The sequence below is a fragment of the Dermacentor variabilis genome, chromosome 4 (genome assembly GCF_050947875.1).
Source record: "Dermacentor variabilis isolate Ectoservices chromosome 4, ASM5094787v1, whole genome shotgun sequence".
In the NCBI taxonomy this organism is placed as follows: domain Eukaryota; kingdom Metazoa; phylum Arthropoda; class Arachnida; order Ixodida; family Ixodidae; genus Dermacentor; species Dermacentor variabilis.
In genome coordinates this window covers 103741597-103764157 of record NC_134571.1, presented here as the reverse complement: position 1 = coordinate 103764157, position 22561 = coordinate 103741597, and the positions used below count along the sequence as shown (strand labels likewise).

At 43.7% G+C, this 22561-nt stretch overlaps 1 protein-coding gene across 1 annotated transcript in view; it reads right to left on the bottom strand.

Moving 5' to 3' along the window:
• Positions 1-5979: 5979 nt before the first annotated feature.
• Positions 5980-22561, bottom strand: part of LOC142579588 (cell adhesion molecule Dscam1-like) — a 155786-nt gene continuing 139204 nt past the window's right edge. Inside the window, exons 18-28 of the mRNA XM_075689959.1 lie at positions 22489-22559; positions 21340-21577; positions 20066-20164; positions 18774-18959; positions 16277-16573; positions 13248-13418; positions 10307-10557; positions 9700-9781; positions 9057-9147; positions 8501-8625; positions 5980-7063 (exon numbers count right to left, since the gene is read on the bottom strand). Of these exons, the coding sequence (XP_075546074.1) occupies positions 7005-7063; positions 8501-8625; positions 9057-9147; positions 9700-9781; positions 10307-10557; positions 13248-13418; positions 16277-16573; positions 18774-18959; positions 20066-20164; positions 21340-21577; positions 22489-22559 (1670 nt within the window). The 3' untranslated portion in view covers positions 5980-7004. The remainder of the gene's footprint in view (positions 7064-8500; positions 8626-9056; positions 9148-9699; positions 9782-10306; positions 10558-13247; positions 13419-16276; positions 16574-18773; positions 18960-20065; positions 20165-21339; positions 21578-22488; positions 22560-22561) is intronic.

Here is a 22561-nt window from a genome sequence, read left to right as displayed (position 1 = left end):
GCCACTCTTTCACACGTGCACACAAAAAAGAGTATTTATGAGACCCTGAGTTGGGGGGGGGGGGGTCGCTGCCGTATACTTGGACAAACAGAGCTTACAAAGTTAATAAAATAGAGAGCGATTTTTTTCTTTATGAAACAAAGTTGCAGTTTAAGGAGAATTGCATTAGAACGCAGGAAAGTTGTGCCATCCAACACCAAACGCTCCATTGACGGGTGTTCAACGGATGACAAACAAATGCTTTCGATTTCGCCGCAGATCAAAAATACTGTTTGCTTTACCTGCCGTGGTTGCTCAGTGGCTATGGTGTTGGGCTGCTGAGCACGAGGTCGCGGGATCGAACCCCGGCCACGGCGGCCGCATTTTGATGGGGGTGAAATGCGAAAACACCCGTTTACTTAGATTTAGGTGCAAGTTAAGGAACCCCAGTTGGTCGAAATCTGCGGAGTCCTCCACTATACCGTGCATCATAATCAGAAAGTGGTTTTGGCATGTAAAACCCTATAATTTTATTTTTAATGTTGTTGTTTCCTTTTATATTCGGCAAACGTCACATGTACCGCAGTAACCAATAATTTTTTTACTGTTGCACGGAAAGGAGCAGGAGAACGTGTCTACAGGCATAAGTAGCGCAGTTATGGCTTACAACACAGTAAAGCCCCAGATAAAGCAGGCGCACATCCTTCTCGTCATTTTGCACTAGCGAAGTAGCTTCATTGTAGAAAAGGCCTGACACTCACAAAACTGATGAAATAATTTTGAAAGCTTAATTTAAACATAGAGCATGGTGTGGCAGTTGTATATATGTGCTAAACTTTCAATAAGCTCGAATTCCGGCGCAAGCAAAAGAAAAAGACATTCAATGAGAGCAGAACAATTCCGGTAGACGTCTATAAAAATTCGCTAATGTAGCTGCGGGCCAAACAAAGGGCTTAGTAGCTTTTGGCCGGTGCTATTCTTAAGGCTGTAAGAAAGAGTACAGTTACTGAGAAACTCCTTGGCGTAATTGAAAGAGAAGCACACAGTGCGTTGACTGCTTTTTGTTGTTAATGTGTCCTTTCAGTTGACAGCGCCTTCTCGTATCTGTGACGCTTCACGGCTATTCTAAGCTCCTTATTCAGTTTCGTCATTGTTCGCTCTTCTCGGCAGGGAGCCATGAAAGGCGTATAGGGTGTCTCCTGGCCCGTGCCGAATGTGAACTTTTGTCCGGGCGTGCCAGGGGCAACGTTCCGCAACGGCGATCCACCCAACAAAACATTGTATGGCAGAGCAACCCCTTGACAAAAGCACGAAAGCGGAGACCCGGGGCTACGCTGAAAGACGTTTCATCGCGACGTGCTGGTGTTACAATGGTATAGAAGCTGTGGTAGACTGTCTCCACAAAAATTTAGTGCATATAAAACCTTAGTATTTCAGTTTTGTCTATTCCAACCCAGCAAGCAATTTGGCACGTCTACCCACTCTATCCAAGAAAACGTCGCGCTGCGTGTCGGTCTTGTCCTTAAAGATAGAGCAAACGCTAATTCTCAGTTTCACGAGAACTCACCTCATTTTCTGAGAAATGCTTTCAAAAATTTTGTTCAACTAAGAACGTAAAAGAAGCTAGAGAGCAGCGTCTGCACCGCGCTGGTGACGAGGCGCCGTGGCCATGCCCTCTCCTCTCACGCAACACCTGGCGCGCTAGCACTCAGCAGGTGTTCCTGCTCTGCTCCGTCGAAGCGAGATTGTGTTTTGGCGTCGCAGCTAACGGGAATTAAGATGCCGTTTTGCTGCTACGGACAACGCCGGCTTTTTCACTCAGTGGACCATTTGATGCTTTTGTATCAAAATAATAAATGTTCTAGAGCCTGAGTTATTGTAAGCAGGAGGAACCTTTAGCGTAAGAGAAATTTTACCACGTTTGTACATACACAAAGTGAAAACAAAATACTTCCAACATATATGCAAATTGCAGACAACGAAGTTGTGTAAGACACTTTTCGCACCTTTCTGAAGTCATAGAGGTCTGTTTTGCCACTACCAGATATCTACGCAACACTTTGAAAACAAAGCTTGACTTTGTAGCCACTCTCCGTCGCTTCGCCATGCCTTGTTGTACGGGTCGTTGCCCCTTGTTCCGGAAATCCAGTTTACCTCTCGGTGCCCCACCGTGGGGCTCTTCGCCCCCTGCTCTTGGAACTGAGGCGGCTTTCCGACTGGGGCGCCAGCGCAGCCACTCGGCGAACCTGCTTTTACTTCTGAATAAAGTGAGTCGGCTCTCCTTTCCCGAACTGTCAAAACGTGTATTCCTTGCCTCTGCAAAACCATGCTCCGAACAACTTCTGTATTTAGTAATTCTTTCCTTGCACCCATACCATTTCAAATTCTTCACTATATCCGAGCTTAGTCCTTCTATAGCCTGTGTTAGATCCGCTTGCTCGTGTAGTCGGCTCCGACTCTGTTTATGAGTGCTTCAATATTCACCATATCTTGCGCAATTTCACCGCCTTTTCGCTTGTAGCTCAGAAAAGCGGCGAGTCCATCCAAGAAGCCAGAACGGCCACAAGGACAGCATGCCTAAAGAGAGAGAGATAGAGAAATACAAGACAGGAAAGGCATGCCTAGAAGAAAATTCTGATATGCTCATACCGCTCATACAAGCGATACGGTGGTGTCCAAGCCAGTGACGCTGTGGGTTGATGCCGTAAGCGAGCAGGCCATTACGGCATCTAAATGTGATACGGGCATCATGACGGGAATATTCCGCAAACCGCAGAAAGATTTTCAAGCTCTTATGAGATGTTTTGTGTTTTCTCGCCTGTCTGAGTCACTGCTATTTATTTGTGTGGTTTTGTACGCAGCAGAAAACTTAGCCTAAGGTCATTCAATAGGCAAAATAGTCGAAGGAAAGTCGTGTCTATGAGGAAGTTATAAGATATGTTTGAGATATCTTACCGTAAACCCGGCATTAAGGAATCTAACGATGGTTTGGTACGAAGTTGTGATCAAACCGCCGGCACTGACTTGATTTGAAAAATAATGTACGCGTAGACGATGGCATTTCTACACCATAGGTGTCTTTGGTATCTCTGTTGCAGTATTTAATTCGATATCCCACAGGTTTCAGTCAGTGTAAATTAGCGCAGTCTTTTGAGTTCCAGGAAGAAGTAGTTCATTAGTTTTTGAAGAATATTTAGGCTCGCCGCCTGTGCAGCGTATTCCGGTTTTTATAGCATTTGTACGTCATACAATGGTTTGGGCCATTGTGAATTCCTTTTTGTTCAAAGAACACGCAAAGTCTTTGAATATGTGGGGAAGTAGAGATTGTGTGGTTTGTGAGCCGTAGTTTTGGATGAATAAACAACGTCAAGGCCTTTCGCAGTTACAGCTACACGGTTGGAGTCGAAAAGGATAGTTTAGTGGGCGCATTTTTATTTTCCACACGTTTCGCTCTAATGACAGCATCATGGGTGGCTAAGTGCAATGTAATTGCACTTAGCACTGAATTAACGTAAACGCTTGAGTGCAGTGAGGTCGTGCGAGAGCCCGGGAGCATGCGGGCTCCAAACTCCTCAGTCATAATAATAAAGTTTTTATGATGATATTGACAGGTTCCCTGAATCCAGCATTATTTGCCAATCTAAAAAAAACCCGATTTCAGATTTCTCATACAAAAGAACCTGTCCTGCGGTGTTCAGAGCTGTGCAGTTATTCACTAAGGTGTTTGTCATCCGGCTTCCAGAAGCCTGCGTCCGTCTAAATGACTACGTTTTCTGACAATAAATGAGTAAAGTTAGAACGTCGATTTACAGCGTGCGGGCTGGAACGACTGAAATATTAACTAAAGAAAAGCCATAACGTGAGAAATCTTCATAGTTAAGGATAATGGACAAAACCAGGTAAGATGAATACAACATTCCAAACTTGAAGTGCACAGATCTTGTATTTAATTTTTATTCCCTCAATTCAAGAAGTTTTGATTAACACGACATTTGTATTTACAGACAACGAGAAAATTGGGTGTTAGTGACAGGCATTTTCCGTGAACAAAATATTTGTTTGACTTCAACACCTTGTTCTGCAATAAAAGGCGCTATTTTGATCGCACATGTCACGAAATTGTCCAGCAGAACAGTTTGCAACAGAAGTCATGCAATACACGTACGGTGCAGAATAAAGACAGAAAGGGTTTTACACCATATAACAGCTCCATAGATTCTATCTTAGATATGAAATGCTACCTGCTTTACTGAAACAGGCAGTGCTCGTCGGTATTTACACTTCACTACAAAAATATCACACCTGCTTTTGCAACGCACCTGAAACACAGTCTAAAGGGTCGGACCAGTTATAGATGCACAACTGTTTGACACGTGTCTCCGGAAAAAAATGTAATAGAAATGGTAGCAGCGAAACTCAATTATGAATGGAAATACCAGGCAGCGAAGCATGGACCGTTTTCGGTAATTCATCATCATTTAGATGAACCCGAACCACTGTCCATTTCTCTTGTAGACGTCATGCTGCAATCACAAATAAAATGTCGGACACGTGAGTCTGATGATTGTTGTCAGAGCAAAAACAAATAGGTGAAATGCCTAGCTCTCTTCTCATAACACTGACGACACACCATGATTTTGTATGCAACCCTTGGGACAATGTTACAATAAATGATTGAATTCTTCCAGAAATTGTAGGCGACCATAATTGAGAGGGCGTTAGATAAGCACGACGAAAAACTGTAGACACTTCCATTCTTCTTCGATGTGCTGTTTCAGTAGATATGGAGCTCAAACGCCGTTTTTAACGCGTGGCCTATTCAGTAGCAACAGTAACCTTCTCTTAAATAACACAGAAAGAAAATCACCTCAGTTTTGCTGTTTCCCAGTTGTAGCCTTGTTTCTAACAATTCTTTGATACATTGTCAGTAATGGTCATGAACTAACCTATGAATTCGTGAAATAACTGGTTAAAGAATATCTTTTTCACTGACCTGTTTGTGTAAATTCTCAATATATTAGAAAACAGAGCCGTTGCCCAACTCGAACAACGATTTTGCCTACGGTAGAACATGACGGTAGAAGCATTGAGCAAGACATTCAAATATAGGGACACTTAAAAAACTATCAACCGGAGCATACAAACATATTTGTGGTTTCAACCTTTAAGCACAAAAAGACACAGAGACTGTGTGACAAAGGTGCACAAAGTGCTTTGTCTAAGTTTGTCACAGTTTCCGTATGTCTTCTGGGTGCTTAAAGGTTAGAATGGAATAGAAACATGTCAAAAATTACATTCCTTAATATTTTCTAAATTCGGGAGTGCTAATCTTTCTGTGAAATTTCAGTAAAGCGTTCACATTCGAGAAAGCCGATGCAACAATACACTTTTTGACCTAGCTTAGCATTCTGTAATTCACTGAAGTACAGTTCCAATGTACTATCAAAACCATGCTGAAAACTGACACGCACTGCAAATACAAGCAAATTTCGAATCATTACGACCTTCCTCTATCGACAGGCAGTTTAAATCAGCACCGTTGTCACATGGGCAGTATATACTGGACCTTATTTCACAATTAGATACCTTTGAGTAATCGCGATGTCGAGCAACACTGCATAATAATTAAACCGCTTCAGATTGTCACGTGGAAAATTAAAAAAACCTACGTCAAGGACGACCGCTGACATTCTGATCGAACATCTAAGCAGTGTACGAATGGGCACTTACACGTGAAGCATCTGGCGAAAACAAAGTCTTGTGTCTCGGCTATTCATCAAACAAAACTTTATCAATCAAATTTGACGTATTTCTTCCTCCTGCTAAAGAGAACACTCGTATATTTGGCTACTTCAGATACCACGTGTTCACCTATTCCTTCTTTATAAGGTGGTTAGCTGCCAGGTCCCCCAGTGAATGACGATATTGGGAATGCCATTACAACCATTTTGAAAGAGGAAAATCACTCTTTCTTGCTAAAAATAGGCTCGTGCGACAGCATTTTCATGCTATAAAGCAATAGTCGCACGTTTTCGAAAGGGATTTGCTGCTGGATTATTGCATGTTGAAAGGATAGCTGGGTCATAGAAATTAGATAAATTGATTTATACTCGACGAAGCCTCATTTGTCTTCTTTAAATTTTATTTAGATACATCTCTCAGATGACTAAGCAAATAACTGTAAATTAGAAAATTCTTTCATGGGCAGAACTACGTCAGACACGTTGTTGAGGCTGTTTTGTTCAATACGTGCAATGATTAGATATTCAGCGTTTCGTAGGTGACTCTAATTTAGCGGCTTTAAGGTGAGCGCAAGACATCCCCGTAATTGAGATGCTGACTTCGTTACTGTATTTTTGCCGTAACAATTTGACACTGTAAGTATAAAAGTTCTGCACGAATAAATTTCGGGTCTTCATGCTCTATTTCACTATATTCTTCTTACCTTTCTACATACAACTTTCCCGTCCCCTCACTGTAAAGAAGCAAACCGATTTTTTTTTCGTTTTAGTTAACTTTCCTGTCTTTCTCCTTTCTTTCGTCTCTCTATTGCCTAAAAGGTGTCGTAAAATCCGTTCTTTCTGTTCGGCTCATTTGAACATTCTATGTTTAACAGAATGCGTTGCTTAAAACAGCGATTACAACTTCTTTGACTCTCACAGTAGAAATATTCAAGGACACATCTGGCAGTATGAAAAGCTCTTGCGCGACACAAGGTCCCTTGCTTCTCAAATGCATCAATAGTCTTCTTAAAATCACAGCCACGTACAAAAAAGAAACATCACTCGACAGTCCATTTTGAGGCACGTAATGCAGGCTTCCGATGCCCTTGAGTCTTCAACAAGACCGCTGGTATTCCTTACATGTTCACATCGTACACGGCACTTCGAGGAGGTACACTGATCAACGACGATGAATCATTGCGTTCCACTGTCTGGACAGTGTGCTTTAGGCGTCCGCAGAAGGTCCCAACGTCACACGCAAGTCTCTCTCACATCCGTTCGATGGTGCGAGTCCAGTAGATCTCAGGTTATGCTGTAGCCGGGACTAACGTGGATTCCTAATGCTTCCAGGCGTTTTGCGGCTGATCGAAGAGAGAGAGAGAGAGAGAGAAAGATAATTGACAAGATTTGTAGCAGAATAAAAGCATCATAGGGGATCAATTTTTCTCGTTCATTGCTTAGCGAACTTGCAAGTGTTGGTGCCATCAGGTAGCATACGAGGGTTTATTGGTCAGTTGGCCTGTCCTAAGTTCACGCACACGTGACACCAGCGGTTTAGATGGTGTTCCACATCCACCATCTTGGACCTGAGTGGTGCTGGATAACACTCGCAGAACTGATCGTATACACATACGCGAATGACCGGTAAAGGAAACGGGAGAACGGTCGCCATGGCAACATTCTTTGTAAAGCGCCGCACGCACGTAATTCGAAAGATTAGTGTTCGGTTGCTACCTGTGGTAATTTTCGACCAATTTCATTGACCTGTTTATTTCTATATTTCAATTAGAACACAATTATTTCTGCTGCTTGTTTTTCTTTTTGCTTCATTGTCTGTTACATAGTAAGATCTTCAGTTGTTCTAGTTGATAGGTTTTATTCTATATTTTGTTCTACGGCCCTCAGACGGGCTAATACATATTAAATATTGTTGTAGCGCATTTAAGATGGGACAAATCGGCACAGAAACACACACACGCAGAGCTATGTGTGCCTGTTTATATTATTATCAAACGCCAATGGCATTTAATAATATGACGCACTAACAAGCCCAAAGTGGAACGTTAGGACTAATGCAGCCACCATTTATTAATGCAAAAGCGTTATATGTCCCATGAGGCACAGAATCTGGCGTAATAAAGCGATGGTTGGAAAAACATGTCTGACGGCGCAACGAGTAAAAACTACTCAGAAAAAAAAATGCTCGGATTGACGTGAAATTTTTTGTGGAGGTTCCCGTTAAAAAATCAAATTAATGGCTTGAAAAGAAAACTTCGGGTCTGGCTGGGAATCGTAACCGGGGCTCCGAGGTGCGAGGCGAGCGTGCTTCATTGAAGCGACGGTGGTTCCACGGTTCTGGTTAACTAAAGGTGGCCCAGTTGGTGCGTCATTGCACACGTCACGTTCCAGCCATCTGGCTGCAGCTTTAAGATGGGTTAAGGTTGACACAAATTAGAGCAAGGTGGTTTAAGGTGAATTAAAGTGGATTAGGATTGGTACAAACTAGAGCAAGGTCGATTAAGGTGAATTAGGGTTGGTAGAAATTAGAGTAAGGTGCCTTAAGGTAGAGAAGACGGGACAGTGCATGACGTTACGTAACATGGACGTAACCAAATAATTAGAGAAGCAATAATGCTTTCGCAGTGAAAGCATGTAAGAATACGTAACTGTCATTTTTTTTTGCAGAGCTCTTCAACGATGCTCTGCAATCTGCGGCGTAATTATGTAGAGGGATATTTAGGACATCTTTATTGAAATCTTGATATAATTTTGTCATGCGCCGTTACCGCTGTGCTCACCTCGAGCGTGATGGTCTCGGTCACATTCTGCTTCCGACATCTCCTGATGGTCTCCGTAGCTGCCTACCTTTGTTCGGTGAAATGTGTAGGCCGTTCCTTCACTGTCGCTGTCATCAGCAGAGTGTCTTTATACAGGAATAAAAAGAAATAATCCATGCATAATACGTACTGGAGATATACGTGACACAACTGTCGAGAAAATAAGTTCTCTCGCAAAAAACTAAGGCATTTAGGGAACTTCGCTATGGATATACAGATGCTGACAAAACTTTCTTCGCCAGCAAGGTGTGCATAAAATAGAAATGTGTTTTCTTGTCAGTTTTATGAGCCATGCACACGCATTAAAACATAGCCAACTGAAATTATACCGTAGGCGAAAGTTGAATCCATAACACTATTTCGATTGAACGGTGGTGTAAAGCATATTCCACATTTCAGCATCTCTTCGTCGAGCAGCGAGTGGATGAATACGCGCGATGTAGGCTATCTTAATTATTATAATATTATCACCGTTCATAAGATCCAAAACCTTTGGTTTTTGAAATGTAACTCTCACCCATCTGATGCCAGGCTCGATGACTTAAAAGCTGTTCTCTGGCTTCTTTCTCTTTCTCTGGTTATCCGTCTTCCGTCGATTGTCAGTTGCGCTGTACAGACCAAATTTGTTCTTGGCGTTATTGCCGTTATTAAAAAAAATATTTATAGACTCTTCGAACTATGCTAAACACAAATAATAACTTTTTTCTCTCTCAGCAGCACCTCGAATCAACCGGTGTGCACAATACGGTATGCACAACACTTTGTTTGCCGTTGTGCGGTATGCACAACGCAAGCGGGGTGCACGGAAATCACAATTAAAGGAAACGCTTTTACAACACCCTTCTCTTGTCCCAGCTAAGTATGAGAGCTTGGCTAGAAACGCACGTCCTAAACCTTTGTCACTCGCTGAAACAGTATCTCCCACAACTTTGAAGAATAACATCAGTGCCTTAGTTTATCGATGATGATCAACTTTGGCACTGACGTCATTGTTCATAGCTGCGGTTGTTATCACTGCGGTGAGTGATATTTTTGTCTGGAGAGGCTCGCCTAGTACAACCTTTTAAGAATATTTACCTCTTATATATTTTTTTCTAAAAGCAATGAGACACTGAAAGCGAAACGAAAACTGATCTGAAGTCTCATTTTCGCTCACGTACCTGATTTCTTCGGCGTCTGGTAAATATTGGGTACGGGCTCAGTTGTACAATCTTCCACGTGGGGGTAGCTTTCCTCCTCAATCTGCGAACCCATAGTTGTGCGCACGTTCCACGTCAACATAATGTTATAGCACGTTTCGAAATTTATGATGTGCTGAAATATTGTACGTGTTGAAGGTAGCACAGAATACGACAAAAATGAAATAAAAAACGCTTAGTTAGCAGACAGCAGCCGACTGTCATTGACAAAATCTGCGTAGACAGTGTATACGTTGATAACCAGTTTGTTATTACATGAAGCACATCAACATGCAAACGCAGACAACTGAAGCGTACAGTTTCGAAAGAGCTGTGATGTGGATTGAGCAGCTAAGCTTTTTCGCGGGCCAACTTTGATTCACGGTAAAGGCCTACCTTTCACTTTTTATGTGAGTTGTCGTATCAGTATGACTTGTTAGTATATCTTATCAGTTTCAGCCTTTGTCAGGCTTCGGCTAGGTTGCTAGAAGGCGCAGGCGCGTATTTCTCGCATTCACTTCCATACGTAGGGCGATAAGGCAGCTTGGAATGCCGCCACCATAGTGATTCAAGTAAAGTAAAAACGAACCCATCTTGGGTAGGGCACTTCGTAGATGTGCTCTCTTCTTGCTCTCTTGAGTGTCCGCACAGCTGCCGCAGCAGCCTCAGCATCTGAGGGACCAACACCCTGCTTACTCAATGTCTGAACACGGCCCATGGCGTAGTGAGATTGGTAGAAAAGCGGCTCCTTTCCGGGGCTCGCAGTTTCCATATGCTCCCCTGTCTGCTTCAGTGTGGAGAGGCTCAGGGCCTCCATATTCTTGTCATCGGGGCACGGGTCTGCAGAGAAACGCGAAGCCTTTCTTGACTATGAAGCAGAAGAGATCATTATATCCTGATATGAGTACAAGAGCATCAATATTCGCATCGTCAAAAATATTACTGCTTGATGCAAATTGTTGCCGGCAGGGAGAAGTTACAGATGTGGCTTTCAATAAGAGCGCCGTGATAAAACACAAAGCCCAATTTCAGGAAACGTAATTGCTATTGTCACGCTTCACAAACGCGAAATGTCTAGCTTTATAGTGACCATACTCACTAAATTTGCACTCCAAGTGAAGGATGAAGAGTTTACGCGCCGACAATCCGGAAGTATGCAGGAGTAAAATACTTCCACAATCTCGAGCTTGGGAACTAATTCCGAAATGTAGTTTGTAGTTTAAAAGCAAAGGCACCAAATTGCTTTGAATAACGCCATTTTGAGCGATAAGATTACGTTGTTCATTTGACTCATTGCGCAAACTACGTAAGTTTGACCAGCACTTTTGTTTAAGTTGCGGCAGAGCTCACTGTTTCAGGGTTCAGTAATACTGACCCATGATTAATTTTAGTTTCCTTCACGCTGGATACGTTCTTATATAGGACGAGAATGGTTGTGGCCTAAAGTGTGTGGAAATTGTGTCTATTTGTTTTAATTAAAAGTGTGAACAACGAAATTATAAAAAACTGGCGATTGGCTAACTGAAGGAAGAATAGGAGACTGCATAGGTAAATAGGTTGGTATTGCTTAGCAAGAGTACCTTAACGAATAAACGCCACATCACATAGTTTTCTTGCAAAAATTAGTGGAGGAGCTGGAGTGTCTACGGGAGCGGAAATTATGCGACAGTTCAGCCAGCATCCGAACGTTTGGGAGCTGGGGATCAACTTCTATTTCCCTATTGAAATAAATGTAAAACGCCGAAATGCTTTTTTAAGAGACATGATGGGCCATTTGAATGAAAACTGTTGCATTTAAGAGAGAAAGTAAAGTTATAGCTACTCTGGGAAGTCGATCTTTTATTGGAAGTTTGGCATGATTTGCAAAAATTCTCAAAAGCTGGCATGTGTAGAAAAAGTTGAAGCATGATGTTAACAAATCTCTAACTCTGTGCCAAATAGTGATATCTCAGTTCTATAAAGTGCATATCTGCTAGAGCATCAACAGTGGAAAAATGTAATGTATGAATTTAAAGCTTAAATAAATTGTTAAATGTTTACGGAGGTATTGCAGAAGTCTTACTTAAAAATTGGTGGTATATTTTAGAGCGGCGCAAGATACATAAATTTTTCCGGTTTAGTTGTATTATTTCGTGAAGTTTACAGAACTCTTATATCACTTTTCATTTTCTTGGAGTTGCATAGTTGTAAACTTGATAGCTTGCTTTTTTTAAAATTTTGCATTCCTAAGAACAGACGGCCTAAATAAACAAATGTTCTTTCTATAGTCCCTAGGTGTTAACGTTTTCTTTGCAACAAACGTCATGAAAGTTTACGCAGTGGTTGAGAAATACGATTTCACCGTTCGTGTGCAGTTAGATAGAAGATGCGACGATAAAGCTTCTTAACTCCGTCGGTTTGGTTTCAAACGGTTTTGTGACAATGCGAGTTGACCACTTTCAACAAAACAAGCAGCAATTCGCAACGAATACTCATCAGGGGAAGTACTAACTGCATTGTATGTTTCGATTGCTATAGTAAATTATTAGACAGCTATACGAAGTAGGCGTAGCAGTTTTTATCAGCCGTATAAACTTGTAAACATTCGCTTACTAACTAAATTAACAAGCATTGTGTCACGCGCGCACAGGCAAACAGGAACGTATCTCACTCGTTGACCCCGGGCACTCGCTGTCAAAACGTTTGCATGAGGATGAGCGGCAGCAACGGCGAGCAAAGTGGCCATCGTGCTGCCTGTCGCTTCAACGCGAACTAAGCGGCCGAAACACAGCGCACACGAAGTCCTCAGTCCTCCGCACTTAGACTATGAACTTATCGCAGATCGCTTTCAAGATAAGGCCAGCGCGGTCGCTCTCAGCCCCGCTATACACAGCTGCCGCCGGAGTAGAACGCCCCCTACTGCCTTGCGCGCGATGGAGGACGGCACGCCTACTCCCCGCCTTCCTGCCTTGAGCGCGCGAGCTCGAGCCACCATCCTTCTCGGCTTACCCTCGCGCACGCTTTCCCTCGCACCCACAGGTTACGGCTCCCGGCCATGCTGTGGTCGCACTTGGACTTTATATGGAAGATCAGGGCAACGGAGGAAATTCGCGAGGAGTGCCCATATAATTGCTATCGCAATAAAACGCATCACATAATCTTTCAGCGAGCCAACAAATTGCAAGGCTAAATACTACTGTCGCAAGATTATAAATCACAGTGTCGATGCGCAAACAAACCAAAAATTAGCTGTTCAATTACATACTCCAAGTGAAGCATTTTACAATATTTTATTTACATAGCTTAGCGGTCTTTAACATGCAGAAATCACTTTATATTTCTGCTATTACTTGTATTCTGTATTAAACTTGCTCCTCTCTACAGGATATCCAAGCGTTTAGTTCACGTGACTTAGATTTATTGTTGTTCATGCCACTGATTCTCGTTTACTTATAGCCTTACTTTCGCGCATGCCCCCACTAACAGTATGCGGAATGTTAAGCGTTTACCACGTCCAAAACGCACAGTAGACCATGAAAATTTTCTCTCACCTCTGTAGTGATGAGGCGTCGCCTGTCTTCGTCTCCGAGGTATGACGAAAGCAAGGACAGCCACAACGAGTACTATCATAGCCACGACGCATACAAGTGGCACCATGATACCAACGCTCTTGTAGAAAGCCGGGTTGCGGCTTTCAAGGCTGTTCAGCGGAGGAATGCTCGCTGCAAAACAGAAGAAAATAAGGAATAGCTACAGTTCATGGTTATACTGCGCTCAGTTTTACAAACACGATACTAAGGAAGGACAGGACGTGGACGGACGAAGCGCAAACTACCAACTGTTTGATACTGTTAAAGAACGCGCTTATATACAAGGAGATATGGTGCGGGGGGGGGGGGGGGGGGGGGGGGTTGGGGGCTACATATAAAAAGATATGACAAGGTGACGACATGTGATTATAGTTTGGGTCAGGCATACATCCTTCACATGCACCCGTTCGCCCTGGCGAACTCGACCTCAGCTTTGATAAGCGCGATGGACGGAGTGCTTACGCACGTCTCTTTTTCTTTAGCTATCGCAAGCGCCTCCCATATTTCTCGCTCCGTTTTTGTTTTTGATGTTCCGATGACTGTGGTGCTTTCTATTAGCGGGGAGCATTTGCACTGTTTGCAATGTGCGGCCAAGTTGCTAGGTGCTGTCAGAAGCTGGCACGTGTATTTTTGCTCCCGTAACCTATCGTTTAGACAACGTCCAGTTTGCCCAATGTATACTTTCCCGCAGTCTAGTGGGATTTGGTAAACAACTGAAGTAGCGCATTCAGGACGTGTGCAAGTGCAGTATTTCTAGTTTTGTGAACTTGTTAAAACTGTATCTACATGGTGCGTTTATCGAATATGGTGACAGCGTGTATGAGCAGAAGGATGGAATCGCTATTGGTTCTTGTATAGCTCCCGTGCTTTCCGACTTATTTTTGAGTGTGGGAGACAGGAAACTCGCCGCCTTGTTTGGAGACACGAACATAACTACCTGTTTCAGATATGTTGACGATTATTTGGTGTGCATGAAAGAAAACCAAACCGATCCATGTAGCGTAGAAACTGTCATCAGCATGTTCAAAAAAGCACATGAAGGTTTAGAGTTCACGTACGAGACTCCTACCGAAGGTCGATTGCAGTACCTTGATATAAACATTAGGATCAGAGGCTCCCACATGTGCTGGTGCTACAAAACTAGAGGAGAAAAAGAAATCCTGAGGTACGACTCTTGCCATTCTAAAATCATTAAAAGAGGCATCGCCAAGGCTTGCATCAGTCAAGCAATTGAAAAATCATGCCACCATGCTGTGAGGGAGAGCATCGATCTGCAAGTAAGCCGCTTGAGAAACAGTGGGTACCCGAACAGCATGGTGGTGCAAATCTGTGAAAACTTGTTGCCCGAAATCAGAGCCAACAGGAAAAGGCAGAAAACACAGAAAAAATTGAAAAAACGCGTGGTGTTGCCTTACATCCATGGCTTGTCACATCGGATAAAAAAGACAGCCCAACGCCATGACGTTCAAGTTCTGTTCTCCGCCCCGCAAAAACTAAAAGGCATGTGCAAGAAGGTGAACGCAGGATCCAAAGAGGCCAACCCTAGTGGTACGGTCTGTCAGACTAAGCACGCAAAAAAGTACGTGGAATGCGCTACTTCAGTTGTTTACCAAATCCCACTAGACTGCGGGAAAGTATACATTGGGCAAACTGGACGTTGTCTAAACGATAGGTTACGGGAGCACAAATACACGTGCCAGCTTCTGACAGCACCTAGCAACTTGGCCGCACATTGCAAACAGTGCAAATGCTCCCCGCTAATAGAAAGCACCACAGTCATCGGAACATCAAAAACAAAAACGGAGCGAGAAATATGGGAGGCGCTTGCGATAGCTAAAGAAAAAGAGACGTGCGTAAGCACTCCGTCCATCGCGCTTATCAAAGCTGAGGTCGAGTTCGCCAGGGCGAACGGGTGCATGTGAAGGATGTATGCCTGACCCAAACTATAATCACATGTCGTCACCTTGTCATATCTTTTTATATGTAGCCCCCAACCCCCCCCCCCCCCCCCCCCCCCCCCCCCCGCACCATATCTCCTTGTATATAAGCGCGTTCTTTAACAGTATCAAACAGTTGGTAGTTTGCGCTTCGTCCGTCCACGTCCTGTCCTTCCTTAGTATCGTGTTTGTAAAACTGAGCGCAGTATAACCATGAACGTTCACCAACTAGCCCCCTTCATTGCTTTACTAAATAGCTACAGTCTTTGATGCCGCTTTCCCGCACATGGGAAACTGCTTTATAGTGTTCTGTAGCAAGTCAAGTCAAACAAGTCAGACGTGCTTATTTGCAGGAAGAATACAACATTCCTGCGAGAGGCAAAGACTAAAGGCGAAACCCCTGAAGAGGTTATAATTCCCTGACGAAACTTGCAGCCTGTAGCGGTGGAGAATATAGCGAGGAAAATAAGAATCAAAACAGGAACTACTTATAAAAAATGTTTCACCTTTCAAATCTGAAACTTACAAAGTCATGATGTTGTTCGGAACCAACGCCGGATGCCGAATGTATCATTTATTTATTTATTTATTTATTTATTTTTTATCCCATGGCGAAAGCAACAAACGGCGGCATTGAGAGAGAGGAGGGGAAAATGGAAGGAAAGTGTTGCAAGTTCAGATTACCGAAAATTAATGGGTTGAGGAGGAGGGAAAGAAGTTTAAAAACAGTTCTGTTTCCTATATTTAAACTGTCTAGAAAATTTAGCAGTACCAGTTTTTTTTTTTAAGCGGTGCACTTCAAATATAGAAGAATAGGTTAGCGCAGCGCGAACATTCCACATCCGTTGAATGTCGCAAGATATTCAGAAAAAAAAAGAAAAGCGTTTCCCGAGTTGAACTTGTCCAAACCGGAACAATTGTGGCGGTGGTGCTATCACTCTTCTGAGCCAGCTCAGGCGACAAATAGCTGAAAACACAATACTTGCACCTCATTGAGTGAGGTTTCGGTAAACCTTGCCCTAGCATGCAAGAAATGAATCAGCGCAAAAGTACCTCCTGCATTTGTGAGGGTGCTGAAGGTGTACTCCTGCTCTGAGGTGCCCGCCTCACTGTGGCCGGCTACCCTCAGAACGTACCACTTTCCGGCCGCCAGGCCGGAAACCGTAAGCACCTTCTGCTCTACCGGGACAGCGTCAGACACGAGCAGCCAGTCGTAGCCTTCCTCCTGAACGCGATAGTGAACAGTGAACGACTGGATCGGGCATCCCGCCGTGCTCCAGCTGCTCAGGTGTACCGTCAGCGTCGTTCCGTTGACGCTTATCATGGCGTCACGCTTGGGCGCCACCGGGGCTGAGGTCAGAGAGAGAGAGAGAGAGAGACGCAATGAATCACGAAATAAAAAAGAAAAACTTCGAAGCTGCGAAATTGTAAGACAATCGTTGCACATGTGTGCGACCGTTTTAGAACAAACTATTAAAATACGGCGTCAGCAGTTAATGTCCTCTTCCTTAACAATCCCTGCTGCATTATGTTGCTTGTTGCGTTGAATATATTCCGCGTATTAGGTAGCTATTGTGTGTGAATATTCTGCTGTAGTTCTCCAGCTTTTAGGATAATTCCGAAATGAGAATGTTCTTACTGATTCATGTAAATAAACAGCGAAAAAAATTAAGGTGGAGTGAACCACAATCACGTGGCCACGATGAAGAACTCCCTTTCAACTGAACATTTAGACTCGTAGCCACTCACTGTAGCCGACATACTGTGCATGGCACATGCCTGTGGCTAATACTAAAAAAAAAAGAATAAGTACAGGAAAAAATTAAGGCGAAAGCAATAATCTTTACCCTCACACATCTGTCTCACTCAGTCTGAAAGCGAAATTTTGCTATCAATGATAGTAACCCACGGCTCGCTCAGGCGTCCTACTCCATCCTTTTTTAAAGATATGTGCTTCCTCAATTTTTCGTGCTGTTCCTAATGGCTTTCGCATTGCCCTGGCTACTCGCCGTGGTGCCGTAGCGGCTTTGGCGTAGCAACGCCAAGCCCGAGGGCACGCGATCGAATCCTGGTGGCGGTGGTCGCATTTCGATGGGGAAGAAACACAGAAACGCCCGTGCGCCGTGCATTGGGGGCTCGTCAGGAATCTCCAGGTGGTCACAGTTAATGCTGAGTATCTCACTACGACGTGCCTCATAGTCATATCGTGCTTCTGACGACGTCATACATCGCACTACTGTTTGGGCCACGCGCGCGATCCGCTTTCTTAATCCGCTGGCGTCACTTATCACATCGCAGTGCTGTGCCATCGCCCGGACACTTGTATGCCGTTATATTCGTAACCGCTCATGCCATGTTTTCTTTCACGCCAATCATGCTTCAAGGTTCGTCTGCATGTGCTATTCCTACTCCCAAATAATTTCTCCTAACTGTGCAAGGGGCTGCGCGTCAGACCACGCTGAAATTCACAGAATATCTGCAAAAATTTCATTACGACACCCTAATTGCTCTACCACTAGCAGTTGAAAAATTTTGAGCAAGTTCCCGAGCTGAGGCGTACCAGAGGACTGACTAAAAATCCAGTTCAATTCTGAGCTGACGCAATGCAAGAGGAGGCACGTAACGACAACGTATGCTGACTTATTATATTTTGCTTAAGGAAATAGGGCACGTGTTTGTTCTGAAGCAACGATACTCGTATTAGCCAAACTATGCCTTTTATTAAATTTCCGTGGCTCGCGTTTATATTTTTTTTTGTTCGTCTCGCTCGTCTATTTCACCTCTTTCTTTGTTTTTATCGAGAACTATATGGAAAGGCAAAAGAAAGTGAAGCCGCGGAGAGGCTTCGTTGAGAGCTTTCATTGTCGCTTGGTTACGTATATGGTTAAAATGCTGATTAAAGAACTGGAATTACGCAGGTGCGAATTTTACCATTGTCATTGTCATTGGTGTGGTAATTATTAGATTGATACATGCATATTGCGTGTTTCTTGTGGCCGACACACGCGGGCGCCTCGACGAAGACGGCGAACGCTCTCTGGCTCTCGAGCTGTCGGCTGAACTGGCCAGCGCTGCATTTGCCCTTAGTAAATGTACTTTGTAAATTTTCTCCAGTCTTAATCCTTTGTTCGCGTAACGATATCAATGCTCGCAAATTATTAAAACACGCCTATGTTTAATGTATTCACTATAGTAATTGATCGCTGCAAAGAAGGGTTCTGCAGTGAAGCCACTGTTAAGGCTTAAGGTTAAAAGAAACGTATTAGTGCCGTTCTTTGTCCGAAGGTCAAAGAAAACTGTTAGTAAATGCCGTGTCACACAACACATGGAACTGTGGCAGTAGGCTATTGTTAACTTAATTGACTCTATGGAGTTGTGCTCATAATCATTGCAGCAAGCAAGCACTCCCGTCTATGACAATTTCAATCTCATGCTTTCCCGTCATACATACCTGTAAACTCTCCTTAAAGTTAAACACATTGCCCCCAAAAAATGAAAGCACGGCATTGAGCTGCACATTGCAAGAGATTAAAATTCATGTCCAGCTTACGTGCTCCTTGAGTTTTTGCTGATATCACTTCGCTAGGATCACTTTTGCCCATTTTGTTGTATGAGGCAACGTAAAATTGATAATTTGCTCCACAAAGAAGGTCTTGAAAAGTGTGCGTTGTCTGATGAGCAGAAACCTGATGCTCCTCCCAGGTGCCTTGTTGACCTTTTACGTAGATGTAATAACCTGAAACACAAGAAAACAGCTCTGGCAAAAACCATTAGCATATGAGCAGAATAAACACAATTTCTGCTATTTATATACGCTTTATATATGGGGAACACCAGCAACAACAGAACTAGGACGCTGACACTGTTCGAAGCACGAAGCTAACAGAACTATCATTTTAACATGTGCCTTCTCAGTGCGAAAGATGCACAGTTGATAGAATGTTACCTGCTCTAACGAAGAGCCCGTATCGAGTTAGTGCAGCGAATAATATATCTCACGCACTCGCTCAAGTATGCGAAAAATTGTTTAGAATATTAGAACATCTTGCTAGCTTAAACGAAACTCCACGCTTCTCTTCACCCTGCGGCTTGTATGGCAACTTCGTCTGCGTGGTCAGCTGAGTAAGAGCTGGGAAGCCAGCTGCAAAAGCACTCTGTCATCGATTGCAAAATATTTCGTGGAAAAATATGGGCGTTTCGTGGAGCTGGCAATGACTAGCTAAACAGGAGGTACCGAGCTGACGGCAACGGAACACTAGAGCGGCCAATATCAAAAGTAAATAAACAACAACGCCACCGTGTAACGTGACTCCCTCTGTACTTTCGCGTATGCTGCCAGGACATCGTTGACCATGTTGAACCGGTAAGTTCATGATGTAACATTCCATTTGATATAAGGCTTTTTTCTTTGCCTTTGACAACGTTTTATTCACGTAGATATACCGAATGAAAAATTTCCTTTTTTCTGGCACACGCACTCGCGCGCGCGCACGCACGCACGCACGCACGCACGCACGCACGCACGCACGCACGCACACACGCACACACACACACACACACACACGCACGCACGCACGCACACACACACACACACACACACGCGCACGCGCACGCACACGCACACGCACACGCACACGCGCACACACACACACGCGCACACACACACACACACACACACACGCGCGCGCTGCAGACATTTACTAGAAGTTTGGTTCAGCATTGCTTCGTTTGTAGACACACATCTGGGGAATTCTAATTCTCCAAAGCGTGGTTTTCGACGACATAAAAAAATTCACAAGGAAAAGCTAGCGCATAACTTGTAGAACAGCTGTTGCAACGCACCTATTATAGATGCGTCATCACCCTCGTTTGAGTTCCATTGCAATTGAATGGACGTGGAACTCGTGCTGAAGACGCTTAACGTAGGTGGTGGTGGTGGATCTGCAAAACAGCACCGGTAACGGCTGGTCATTATTCTTCTCGTGTCATAGAAATATTACAATGCACCAGTTCTTGCCGGCATGGTAATGCTGACCAGAAATACACTCAACACATGTACTTGACGCATTGCTATAGAGAAAAGCGGCGACGCTGGCACCAAACTGTAGGATGCTGCAGCATTTATTGCTTCTTCTGTTTCGCAGAAGAATTTTCTAACGAATTAGCCGAGGATGTTTTTTATTGGTTCACTTTACTGGTGGCTCTCCTTTGGCGGCGAGATGGTTCCGATGACCTTAAGGAAGTTACGGTGCCCGTGGTCACATACCTTTCTCTTCTAAAATTCAAATATTCTTTCTCTGATTTCGATATTGATCGCCCTTATAAGCAAACAAAAAAATACATAGGTGTTGCTTTGACGGATAACACAAAAAGTAATTGGTAAACAGAATTCTACAGAACGTATTTTTGAATACGTTGATACGTTGTGCAAATACTCAGATAATAAATGTACTACGGTGTACTTGTGTCACCAACTGAATTATTAAGGGCGATAACTTGACAATGCATTTGGTTGGGTCAAAACGATTCACCATACGAACGCGTGTGCACAGTGTGCACAGTGCTCTCACTTGAAATTCCTCGCTGCGTTCTCCAAATGAACAAGTTCGTAAATAGTGTCGCGCTAATAATTATAAATAGTACGTGCGTGTGTTTGTGCAGCGATAAAGAAGCTAAGCGAAGACAACTTATATGCTTTTCCTCGCAAGTTCTCTGGTTCATTGGTTCCACAACATACTGCAATTATTCTTTACGGTAGCTGTGTTCACGTCCGTCATTCGCTTACTATAAGACGCTGAGTCGCTTCCTTGTAAATGGCATTTTGATGCCTCCAACGATGAGATTTTTTACGTGAAAGATGTTACGCAGCTCTCAAATCGGGACCTAATTAAATTATTATATGCTTACTTTTTGAAATACATCTTCAAAAGCACTACACACCCACACACAAGTCACCAAATTTTTTTTTCTGTGCGTTTCCTTTGGGCTTCTTTACTCTGTTTTTTACAATGTCGATATGCACGTGACAGCGTGAATGAAAACACCAATATCGGATAGCGCACGAAATGGCTGGCCAATATGTATATTGTAGCACGAAGCGGAAGAGGCTTTCTTACCGTTCTCGAAGGTTTCAAGCTGTATATCCTCGCACGGTGGACCTGTTCCTTTTTCGTTGAATGCTTGCACAAGCACAGCGTACTTTGTGGAACGATGAAGCGAAGTGAGCACAACCTCTTCTTTGATGCTGCCCGTTGTGTCTACTGTCTTGTAAGTGTATGTGTCGGAAGTGCCGAGTTTCTTGTAGCCAACATAGTACCCCTTTAGCAGGCCGTTCTGGTACTCCCTTTTCGGGGGCTGGAATACAAACGTTTTTCTGACGTTACGGTTGGTTGGGTAAGTTCTGCATTAACTAGTACTATGAACAGGCAAGACACACCCGTCATGGTGACGTAGTAACTTCGGTGCTGCGCTGCTAAGTCGGACGACGCGGGATGGAATCGCGGCCGTGGCGGCCAATTAAAAGGGGTTGTGATGCAAGAACGCCCGTGTATCGGGCATCGGATGCACGGTAAGGAACCCCACGTGGTCAAAAGTAATCCGACGTCCCCCACTAGGGCATGCCTCATGATGACATCGTGGTCTTGGTATGTAAAATCCCCTAACCTAATTTAACAGACAATTTCGATTCTTGCGACAGCTTACAAAGCGTCATTTCCAATTGTGTTCCTAGCAGACGTAAAACGTAAGTTTTGAGGTGGCTGGTCAGCTTAATTTGGCTAAAAGCTAGACATGCTACTCCAGGCGTATTGTATCACTAGGAATGATAAAGAGGAAATGAAAGGGAACAAAATAAAACGCACCAAAACATCTAAAAGCACGTGCAAAATAGGTCATTACGCTATCACGAGTACAAATGTAGGTCACGAAGTATTCTTCATCTCTGTGTCCTACCGAAATACTACAAGCACCATGGCAGCGCGAAGTGCTGAGGCAGCACACCCAAATAGTGCAAGGACGCGCCACGGCTGAATGCGCTTTTCGCGATGTGTGTTAAATGTGCTAAGATTATTCTTGAGGTAGGAAAGAGTTTATACAAGTTCACATTGGATGGTCGAAATCTGCACTGCATCTATGTATCCCGAGCGTTCTACAAAGTTATACTGTCGACGTTGCTTTTGTCAGACATTGCTGTTATGATACAAGCTTGCTCACGCATTTGGAAAAAAAAAACTAATCTCAGAAACAAATATGAGGTTGTGGCTTACCTGCCAGGACACCTTCAGAGAAGTTGATGACACTGGAGAAGCTTGAACATTCAGTGGTGGGCCTTCAGGTGCT